Source organism: Lepidothrix coronata, unplaced genomic scaffold (assembly GCF_001604755.1).
Source record: "Lepidothrix coronata isolate B3197 unplaced genomic scaffold, Lepidothrix_coronata-1.0 Scaffold344, whole genome shotgun sequence".
In the NCBI taxonomy this organism is placed as follows: Eukaryota; Metazoa; Chordata; class Aves; order Passeriformes; family Pipridae; genus Lepidothrix; species Lepidothrix coronata.
Window position 1 is genome coordinate 94,657 of NW_016690524.1, and position 11,087 is coordinate 105,743.

The 11,087-nt window shown below is 52.1% G+C and overlaps 1 protein-coding gene across 6 annotated transcripts in view; it reads left to right on the forward strand.

Annotated features, from left to right (window-relative positions):
- LOC108509203 (dystrobrevin beta-like) overlaps window positions 1–11,087 on the forward strand; it is a 30,449-nt gene that overhangs the window by 16,068 nt on the left and 3,294 nt on the right. For 2 of the 6 annotated variants that reach the window (XM_017838521.1, XM_017838522.1), the window contains 5 exons: window positions 627–781; window positions 1,762–1,867; window positions 2,735–2,901; window positions 8,753–8,877; window positions 10,457–11,081. In XM_017838521.1, the coding sequence (XP_017694010.1) occupies window positions 627–781; window positions 1,762–1,867; window positions 2,735–2,901; window positions 8,753–8,877; window positions 10,457–10,778 (875 nt within the window). In that variant the 3' untranslated portion in view covers window positions 10,779–11,081. Of the gene's footprint in view, window positions 1–626; window positions 782–1,761; window positions 1,868–2,734; window positions 2,902–3,695; window positions 3,774–8,752; window positions 8,878–9,782; window positions 10,043–10,456; window positions 11,082–11,087 lie in introns of those variants that run through there. The other 4 variants (XM_017838523.1, XM_017838525.1, XM_017838524.1 and 1 more) reach the window with 3 other exon arrangements.

Consider the following 11,087-nt stretch of genomic DNA (forward strand, 5'->3'; position numbering starts at 1 on the left):
CTCCGGGTGGCAAGGGGGGGGGATTTTTCCCCGAAAAGGGTGGTGAGGCCTTGGCAGGGGCTGCCCAGGGAGGTTTGGAGTGCCCAGCCCTGGAGGTGTCCCAGGAAGGCCTGGCCGTGGCACTCAGTGCTCTGGGCTGGGGACAAGGTGGGCACAGGGTGGGCTCTGTGTGATCCTGGAGGGCTTTTCCAACCCCAGTGATTCCATGATCCTGTGATGTTGTGTTCCTTCCATTCCCACATTTCCCTGGAGTGCTGCCAGGTGTGACTGTGGGACTGACAGCTGGGTTGGGTTTGGTTGGAGGAGGTTCCTCAGGGGGTTTCCTGTGGGGTCACTGAAGGTGTGATGCTGGGTAACATTCCTCCTGCTCTGCCCCCTTTCTGTCCCAGTTCATGCACTGGCAGCATTTTCCCTCTGGACTGGATGAGATGGGATGGAGGAAACAGGAGGATTTGTATCATGGCATGTTGGAATACATGCATTTATAAATTTTATCTTGATAGCAGGCGACAAGAAATTATGTTCTGGATAAAACAGAGACATCTCGGGGTTCAAACGGATTGAAATCTTTTTTTCCCCGTAACAAATCTGTATTTACTGTGGGGTTTTGTTATATTTTCTTACAGATATTTTCTCTCAGATATCAGATTCCAACGGACTAATGATATTTACCAAGTTTGACCAGTTTCTGAGGGAGGTTCTGAAGCTCCCCACGGCCGTGTTTGAGGGGCCTTCCTTCGGGTACACGGAGCATTCCGTGAGGACCTGCTTCCCTCAGCAGGTGAGGATTCCCACGCCAGGACTTGCCATTCCTGGGTCATCGAGTCCATGGCTTGGGCAGGGTTGGAGGGAGGGGTTGCTGGTATCCCAAGCACTTTTAAGACAGCCTAAAACAGGCAATGAAAGGATTTTCCACCACTGTAGTTGATTCCCTTCCTTGAGGTCACACCCCAGAGCAGCAGGGATGAGCCATTTCTTCTCCAAAACATGAAACATGGCATTTTTACTATTTTCTGTTGATTTTTTTTAAAGCTTTTTCACAATTCCTTTCAACGAGTCCCTTCCTTGTTGGCTGGGTCTGTACCAAATAAACACCTTCTTTACAGGCAGTTTATTTTTGAGTCGATTTCAGCTGTGATTTAGTTGTTCCAATGATTTGTTTCTCGTCTGAGATAACGTAAATAGCATTTAACTCAACTGTAAACACGAACCTGGGGGATCTTGAGCCTCAGATTAAATGTTCAGGCTCTGGGCATGGTGATGTTCCAGAAGAAATACTTTTGCAGTGTTTAGGTGTGAAATTTGTAGTCACTAAGTGTGAGTTAATTAGCAGCTGGTGTATTTGGGAAATGACACAGTAGGGAACAACCTTTGATTTCAGAACCAACGAGGCTCCAGATTTACACTGGATATTGGGAAGGAATTCCTGGCTGGGAGGGTGGGGAGGCCCTGGCCCAGGTTGCCCAGAGAAGCTGTGGCTGCCCCTGGATCCCTGGGAGTGTCCAAGGCCAGGCTGGATGGGGCTTGGAGCAACCTGGGCTGGTGGGAGGTGTCCCTGCCCATGGCAGGGGTGGCACTGGATGGGCTTTAAGGTCCTTCCCACCCAAACCATCTGGGATTCCAGGGTTCTCAGACAGTCTGTGAAGTGTTCCTGGGAGGCACAAGTTGTGCCATAGACACATTTTAAGGCTGAAGTAGTTTTTGGTGTATAAAATCGGAGTTTTTCTATGCAATCAAGTTCTCTTTCTCTTTTCTCTGCAGAAAAAGATCACGCTAAACATGTTTTTGGACACGTTGATGGCTGATCCTCCCCCCCAGTGCCTTGTGTGGCTCCCTCTCATGCACAGACTCGCCCATGTTGAAAATGGTAAATGGGATATGCAAGTAAAACCCCAAAAAGCCCTGCAGCCACCCCAAAGAGCTCCCACCTCTTTGGTTTCCACCTTGCTGGCAGATGCCTTGGCCCTGATCCAATGTTCCTGATGCTGGTTGCTCCAGTCTCCTCTTTACCCGCAGTTGTGGGGCCTTTGGCAGGGCATGGGGTGCTGTCACTGGGGGGTTGTGCCTCAGGGTTTATTTTATCAAATGTGTTGTTGCTTTCCCAGGTCACCCTGTCAGGGTTTGGGCTCTTGGGTTCAGGACACTGTGGTGCTTTTGTCCCCTTTTATCAGTGGGAACCTCTGCTGGCTGCAGGAGCCAGGGAAGAGAAGGGACAGTTTTGAAAAGGTGGGGGAGAACTTACGGAGCCAGGCTGGGAGAGCTGGGGGTGCTCAGCTGGAGAAGGGAAGGATCCAGGGAGACCTTGGAGCCCCTTCCAGAGCCTAAAGGGGCTCCAGGAGAGCTGGAGAGGGACTGGGGACAAGGCCTGGAGGGACAGGACACAGGGAATGGCTTCCCAGTGCCAGAGGGCAGGGAGAGATGGGACATTGGGAAGGGATTATTCCCTGGGAGGGTGGGAAGGGATTATTCCCTGGGAGGATGAGGAGGCCCTGGTTCTGGTTCTGCTCCCTCTCCCTCACCTTTCAGGATACATTTCCCATGGGAAGGTGCAGTCTCCCTCACCTCACTCTGATGTTCCTCTTTGGTTTGTTCCTCTCACAATCCCACTGGGAATGACGAGTGCTGAGGGCCCTGGGGGTGGTTTGGGAGCTGCAAGGAAACGGGACGCTCGAGCTTTCCCTGAATCCCACTTCATGCTTTTTTCCCCTTTGCTTTTTTCCCCCCCTCCTGCCAGTCTTCCACCCCGTGGAGTGCTCGTACTGCCACTGTGAGAGCATGATGGGATTCCGGTACCGGTGCCAGCAGTGCCACAACTACCAGCTCTGCCAGAGCTGCTTCTGGCGAGGCCACGCCAGCGGCCCCCACAGCAACCAGCACCAGATGAAGGAGCACTCCTCCTGGGTAACTCGGGCTGCAGCAGCCACCCCCTGCTCATTCCTGCTGGAACTCACAGACTTTAGCCCAGAAACCCCCCCGGGGCTTCCCAAGGTCCCCAAATGGCCAAAGGGTGTAAATAGGAACAGTGCTGGGTTTGTTGTTTGTTCTTGCTGGGTTAAACCTGGCTGGTGGCCCAGGGAGAGGTGGGGAATGGAGTCCCATCCAGCTGGGAATGGGCTCCAGTGGGGTCACACAGGGATCAGAGCTGGGACCAGCCCTGTTTAACACCTTCACTGATGATCTGGACGAGGGGATCGAGGGCACCTCAGTCAGGTCGTGGATGGCACCAGGGTGGGTGGGATGTGGGTCTGCTGGGGGGCAGGAAGGGCCTGCAGAGGGGTCTGGCCAGGCTGGATCCATGGGCTGAGGTCAGTGGTGTGAGGGACAACCAGGCCAAGTGCCAGGTCCTGCCCCTGGGTCACCACAACCCCCTGGAACACCCCAGGCTGGGGCAGAGGGCCCTGGCACAGCTGCCCAGGGAGGTCTGGAGTGCCCAGCCCTGGAGGTGTCCCAGGAAGGCCTGGCCGTGGCACTCAGTGCTCTGGGCTGGGGACAAGCTGGGCATCAGGCACAGGGGGGATCCATGGGCTGGGAGGGCTTTTCCAACCCAAACAATCCCGTGGTTCTGTTCCCCACAACGTGGATTTGTTGGTGGCTGTCCCTGGGTTCAGGAGCTGTTGAAGGTCCTGCTCAGCCCCTTAACGTGGGTGTTTCTCTTCACATCAGTCCCACTTTTCTTACACTGTCCTCTCTTGTAGCTTAAAAATCCCCAAACACTGCCCTTGCTGTCCTGCCCAGAAAGGTAACCAGTTCCCATGGATGCTGTGCTCACACAGGTATTTTATCCAGTGGCACCTTTAAAGACAGAATTTCTTTAAGAGAAAAACACATTATTGCCATTCTCCTGCCAGGTGTAAATATGTGCCTGGAAAACTCTTAAAGAAATCATCTGAGCAATAACATGCAGCTTGATAATCACAGCTCAAGAAATAATGGACAGTTTTATGTAGAAAAACCTATTTTATGGCAAAAGATTAAAGCCAACCTTTTCTTTATTCAAAGAGAAGTTCAGATGTTGATTGGATTATAATTAGTAATTCTCTGCACAAGAAAGTGCCATTATAGCATTGCTGTTAAATTTAGAAAATTGGGGCTGGATACCAGTCAGGAGTCGGGAGGGAAAGGAAAATTTAGCCTTAAATGTTGTCCTTTTTATAACTCTGTGGGTATTAAACTTGTGGAATGTTTAATCTGAGCTAAGAGTAGGTTATTATCCCCTTAAAGTGTACATAAATCCAGTCTGGGATTTTTGGTATGAAGATGTATCTAAACCATAGAATCCAGACTGGTTTGGGTGGGGAGGGACCTTCAGGCTCATCCACCCCCTGCCACCAGCCCAGGTTGCTCCAAGCCCCCTCCAGCCTGGCCTTGGACACTTCCAGGGGTTTCAGGAAGTGGGAAGGCAATCAGAAGGAGGCTAAAATACTCCTGGCTCTAGCTCTAAAAACTGATTTCTGAGCCTTTTTAGCCACTTGCTGCTTATTTCAAGCAACAAAGTGTTTTAAATGGGCTGAACAGTTCAGGGATGTATGAAATTGTTTATGGGAGACTGGGCTGTCTCCCATAAACTGAGCCTGGAAGGGGAACCTTTGAGAGAGAGATCTTTTACATATCCATTGCTTTTCATTTTTTAACTTCTGTGAATCTTATATGTTAACTTTATAACGATTGAAAACGAATCTGGATTTAAAGAAGCATGCCCTGGTTTTGGATGTGCACTGTGCTGCTGGTTCAGTGACTCCCCTGTGTGTTTGCTCCACAAGAATTCCTTGGGGGAAAGCCCAGGTGCTCCAGCTGAGCAGGTACTCTGGGACAGGCAAACCAGAGGTTTGCTTTTCCCAGGTTTTCAGTGCAGACACAACTGGTTCAGTCTTGCCTGGTGTATTTTCAGAGTTCTGCAGCTGTATGACCCAGAATAACTATTAATAATAAGTACCTCATACTTATTATTAATGTTATTATTAACACACTTACTAGTAATTATGCTTATTGTGAATGTTATTATTAATACACTTATTATTATAGGTTCTTTCTTCTGAAGTTCTGAACTGCCTTTGGCAGGTTTTTTCATGCTGTAAATCACATAACATAGAGATTTTTAGTACATATAAATATATATATTACTCCAGTGAGTATATTAAAATCTATTACTATAGTGATTTTATATTTATAAGTTCAGGTAGAAACCTATTTTTGAAAGAGGTTTTGCTGCATGAAAACGTTGCTCGTTGGGGCCTGTTTGGGGGGATAAAAAAACCTTCAAACACTTTCCAAATGTTTCCTTTTGGGCCATTTCAATTTTGTTTTTTTCTGAATAGCCCTGGACGGGGTTCAGTGAGTTCTGTGCACGCAGCAGAACCCAAAATCCAGCTGTTCATCCTGAAAGCCTGGGGATTAGCCAGAGCTCATCCTGGCTGGGGGGGCTTGGGGTCAGTTTGTTGAGCTTAAACAATCTGCCAGCAGTAAATTTCGGGTCAGTTGAAATTATTATTACAGTTAAATTTATTATTTGATAGTTAATATTATAATCGAAATACTCAGATGTGGTTTGGGGGAGTCCCTCGGCTGTGGGTGGGTCAGGACGCTCCTCCTGCTGTAAATAATGGAATGTTTGTGGCTTAAAAACCACCTTAACCGGTGCCTTTGGATCAGAGATAAACAAACCAAAGGCAGGTTTAGGTGTTCCTGGAGCGAGGACACCTCTGGATGCCTCTGGGAATGGTTACCCGGGATGGGATCTAAAGCAGGGACAGCCCCTTCCCCCTGCCCAGCGGTGCTCCGGGAGCTGCTGCTGACATTTGGCACAGGGAGTTGTGTCTTTCCTATTTCTGGCTCGTTTAATTTCCCACTCAGACGGCCTTGAAGCAAAATTAAACCTTTCTGGGCGTGTTTGTGCCTGGCCCCAGCCGTGGGACACGCGGATCCCAGGATCCCACGCGGATCCCAGGATCCCACACGGATCCCAGTATCCCACACGTGGATCCCAGGATCCCACAGGTATCCCAGTGTCCCACAGGTATCCCTGTATCCCACGTGGATCCCAGTATCCCACACGTGGATCCCAGTATCCCATGTGGATCCCAGTATCCCACAGGGATCTCAGTATCCCACATGGATCCCAGTATCCCAGGTATCCCTGTATCCCACACGTGGATCCCAGTATCCCACAGGTATCCCTGTATCCCACAGGTATCCCTGTATCCCATGTGGATCCCACACGTGGATCCCAGTGTCCCACACGGATCCCAGTATCCCACACAGTTCCTACGGGTATCCCAGTATCCCACAGGTATCCCAGTATCCCACACGTGGATCCCAGTATCCCACACGGATCCCAGTATCCCACGGGTATCCCAGTATCCCACACGGTTCCCACNTCCCACAGGTATCCCAGTATCCCACACGTGGATCCCAGTATCCCACACGGATCCCAGTATCCCACGGGTATCCCAGTATCCCACACGGTTCCCACAGGTATCCCAGTATCCCACACGTGGATCCCAGTATCCCACGCAGATCCCAGTATCCCACGCAGATCCCGGTATCCCACAGATATCCCAGTATCCCACAGGTATCCCAGTATCCCACAGGTATCCCGGTATCCCACAGATATCCCAGTATCCCACGGGTATCCCGGGGCGATCCCGCACGTTCCCGGCCGTGTGTGCAGGGACAGTCAGGTGAGCCCCGATTCCGAGTGCCCTGGAACTCCGTTTGTAGGGCGGCGTTTCCCAGCAGAGGGCACACGGAGACCGGGAATGTCGGGATGGAGTCAGTCACAGCAACCCCTGGAAAAGGCCCTGCGGGTGCTGATTCCTTAAGCCCTTGCAGTGACCGGTGGCAAACGTTTCCCGAGGGTCTCCTTATTCTGTGCAGGATGAAAAAGGAGCAGAAACTGTTTCTTTTGGGTGTTTATTGACGTATTTGGCAGAGGGTGAGTGTCCTGCACTGGTGGGTCTCAATATGTGAAAAAGGCTGAGAATTTGCTGAAGGAAGGATTTCAGAAAGCTGGTGAAGTTTATGTAAATCACAGAATCGTGAGCTTGTTAAGGTTGGAAAAGATCTCCGAGATAATCAGGTCCAGCCATCCCCCAGCACTGACCCAACGTCCCCAGGTGCCACATCCACAGGGATTTTAAATCCCCCCAGGGATGGGGACTCCACCCCTGCCCTGGGCAGCTGTGCCAGGGCTGGACAGCCCTTTCCAGCAAGGAATTGTTCCCAGTCTCCCAGGTGACCCTGCCCTGTCTGTTGTGCTGGGGAGCAGGAGGTGTCCTTGGTGCTGCCCTGGGCTCTGCAGAGCCCTGCTGGCACGGAGCTGGAGCCAAAGGGACACGTGAGCCTCCCAAACCTCCTGGAACAGTGCAGAGGAGAAACCTTCCCGGTGCCTTGGCAGCTGGACAGTCACTGAAAGGGGAAGGAGCTGCTGTGACTTCACCTCCTGGAGGGAGCCCAAACCCAGGAGTGCCTGGGCCCGGGGAGGTCACCTCGTGCCCGCACTGCATTGCTGTGCTGGCTCCTCTGGGATCATCAGCTGCAGTTATATCACCCTGCCCGAAGGGCCACGGCAGCACAGCCCCTGCTGAGTCATGGCTGTGCCATTCCAGGCAGGAATCCGGGATGGATCCCCTGCCAGGCATTCCCAGGGGAAGGGGATGGGGCGGAGCAGCCGAGCTGGCCACGCTCTGCAGTCCTGGGGCAGTGCCAGGAGGGAATGGGAAGGGGTTGGGAGCCTCTGAAAATAAGAGTCACACCAGCCTGCTCTGCCACTGAGAGCTGGAGATAAATAAGAGCATAAATTGGGCTCGTGAAAGCTTTTCCAAAGTCTGAAATTGTTAATTAGTGTTAGAGAATCACAGGATGGTTTGGGTGGGAAGGAACCTCAAAGCCCATCCAGTCCCACCCCCTGCCATGGGCAGGGACACCTCCCACCAGCCCAGGGTGCTCCAAGCCCCCTCCAACCTGGCCTTGGACACTTCCAGGGATCCAGGGGCAGCCACAGCTTCTCTGGGCAACCTGTGCCAGGGCCCATAATCATGGAATCATTAAGGTTGGAAAAGACCATCCCACATCCCTGCAGGGACTCCCACATCCCTGCCGGGAGCTCAGTGGATTCAATAACATTTTAAGACAACTTTGTAAGTCAATATGGGATTTAAACCATGTTTTGCACACATGACTCAGGGCAGGTCACCATTCCTGTGGGTCTGGCAGTGCTTGTCAGCAGCCTGTCAGTGTTCCTGAGGATGTGGGATCATTCCTCCAGTGAGGTTGTCCAACAGAATGAATTTGTGAAAGGGAATAAAGAAACTGGTCATTCCTATCTGTCCCAACACTGTGTTCCACCTTGGCTTTGCCCATCATGGACAGAAAACTGGGATGTGGCCTGCTCCTATCTTGCTCCTCCCCTCCAAACACATCTGTGTTCAGAGGACCTCGAGAGTGAGTGAAAAAAATCCCTTAATGGGATGTGATTGTCCCTCACTTTAATTCCTGACAGAGCCCCCAGATAATTGGTTTATTTCTTAATCTTACATCATTTTGTTAAACTCCTTTCAGTTTTCAATATTGGAGCACAAAAGAACCCCCCAGCCCTCGTTCCCCTGTGCAGTGCCTGCAGTGATTTCCCAGGAATGGTGTGGCAGAACTGGGTATTTCTGGATGTTCTGTCCTGTGCCTCTTTTGCACTCTGACTGCAGGTGCTCCCTGTTCTTCCCAACAGCCCCCTCACTGCTGTTTTCCTTCCCCACCCCAGAAGTCCCCGGCGAAGAAGCTGAGCCACGCCATCAGCAGGTCCCTGGGCTGTGTCCCCAGCAGGGAACCCCCCCGGCCCCTGTTCCCTGAGCAGCCAGAGAAGCCCCTGGACCTCGCCCACATCGTGTGAGTACCCACCTGGGTCCGTGTTCTGGGAGCCAGGGGTGGTGCCTGGTGGGGGTGGGGTGGCAAATGGGAGCTTTGGGCTTGGAATGGTGGCTGTGCAGGGGTCAGGAGTGGAGGAGTGTTTCTCTGAGACACTGCTTGAAGTGATTCCATTGGGAGCATCCCGTTGCCAGAAGAGCTGCAGGAGGGGTTGGTGTGCAGCTGGACCCAGGCCTGGCTGTGTCCTGCCTGCAGCTCCTGGCAGTTCTCATCCCTGTCACCTTTTGCTCCCCCTCGTGTTGGATCAGGCCCTGCTGTCTCACTCATTGCAGATCAAAATGACACAAACAGAACAATGTTAAGCTGATTGACTTGCAAATTAATGTTTCCTGGTAGCAGCAGTGGCAGGTTCAGCCCGTTGCTGCTGCCTGGGACATGGGCTTTACATCCCTGTCCACCTCCCTGGGGTTCCTGCTCCGTGGCATTATTGTCACTCTGTGGTTGTGCCCTCCCTGCTGAACTGATGGGGTGATTTTAATACAACACCGTTGCACTGGTGTTGGTTTGGGCAGCCCTGAGGTCACTCTGCTTCCCCTTTTCATACATGTAGATGAGAGCACGTGCTGTAGAGGGAAGAACAGGAGCAAAGCACAGGGATACAGTTCAAGGAAAATGGGAGAATTCCCATTTTCATGAGTGTTGGATCACCTGCAGGTTGGAGGGTGAGGGCAGTTGATGCTCCTCTGGTTTCCTTTTGACATCTTGAATACCAAATTCTCCTGGAGCTGGTTTCTGAATGGAGAACTAAGGTGTTGAACCCTGGATGTCCACACCCTCTGCCGGTTCCGTGTCAGGCTGTGCTGCTCTGGCCCTCCCCAAATCCAGGGGGTTTCATTGACTGGCTCTTCTGCTCACTCCTTTGACAGTGTGGTCGTTAAGGAAAAGCTGGAGGCTAAATTGTCAAAATATTGGAAAGGTGAGAACTGCAAAGCTCATTTGTAGTGTGGCTTTTTCTGGTGTGAAAAGCGTAGAGGGTCCAGAACTGGGCCTGGAAGAGTAGTTGCCACGCTGGACTCCTGCCCACCACAGCTTTGAGCTGATTTCTGCTTGGCTCTGTGCTTGTTTCCTCCAGCTCTTTCCCCACTGAGTATTTTCCACCTCTCCCAACGCTTTGCTTCAGCCCTGTGCAGTGAGGGATTGATCTGATTTAGTGCAGTAGAATCGCTCTGGGTTCCTCGGTGCAATTGCACTCAAATCTGAAAACCCTCAGCACTCAGTTGTGCTGCTGCTCAATCAGAGCTGGAGTCCGTGTTCTCCTGACCAATTAATGTTGTTCTCCTGACAAATTAATGTTGTTCTCCTGACAAATTAATGTTGTTCCCTGACCAATTAATGTTCTCCTGACCAATGGCTCCTCAGCCCCCCAAGGACAAGGGTGTCCCTTGTCCACAGCGTGAGCTCCACACCTCGGCCAGGAGGTGCTGTGGGGCTCCTTGGGGCTCTAAATCCGGCTCTTCCAGCGAGGTGCTGCTCAGCCTCACCAAAACAGCCTGTTTGAAGTGCCATCAGATCACAAATCCGTTCACATTTCCCTCTGTAGGTTCCTTTTCTCTGTGCTGCTTCCGTGCTGTGCCTCCCCGACAGGAGGTCGTGGTTGGCACCGTGATGCCTCTGGAAAACAAACTCCCTGTGCTGGCACCGCTGCCCTGGGGGAGGCCAGGAGTGGTGGGGTGGGCTGGGCCTGGCTGAGGGAAGGCAGTGGAGCCAAAGTCTTCCCTCTGCCACAGACCAGCAAGCTGGGGGAATTCTCCCCTTTGCCAGGACTCCTGAATTCATTAACGGATCAGACACATGTCAGTCCCAGCAGGGCAGGGAAAGGGAAAGGCCAGAGCAGGTGTCTCACTCTGGGGGTTGTGCTGTAATGCAGGAGCCACTGGAGGAGCTGCTTGAGAAGTGCCCCGAGTTTGCTTTGGGCTTCCAACTGGGAACAGGCAATCCTCAGCTTCCCAACACGGGATTGCCTTTTCCTTCTCAACCCAACATTGCCTTTTGGGACTGGGACAGTGGGGACACATCCCAACACCTTCTGCAGGGACTGGGACAGGGGGGACACATCCAACACCTCCTGCAGGGACTGGGACAGTGGGGACATGGCTGGACACCTCCTGCAGGGACTGGGACAGTGGGGACACATCCAACACCTCCTGCAGGGACTGGGACAGTGGGGACAT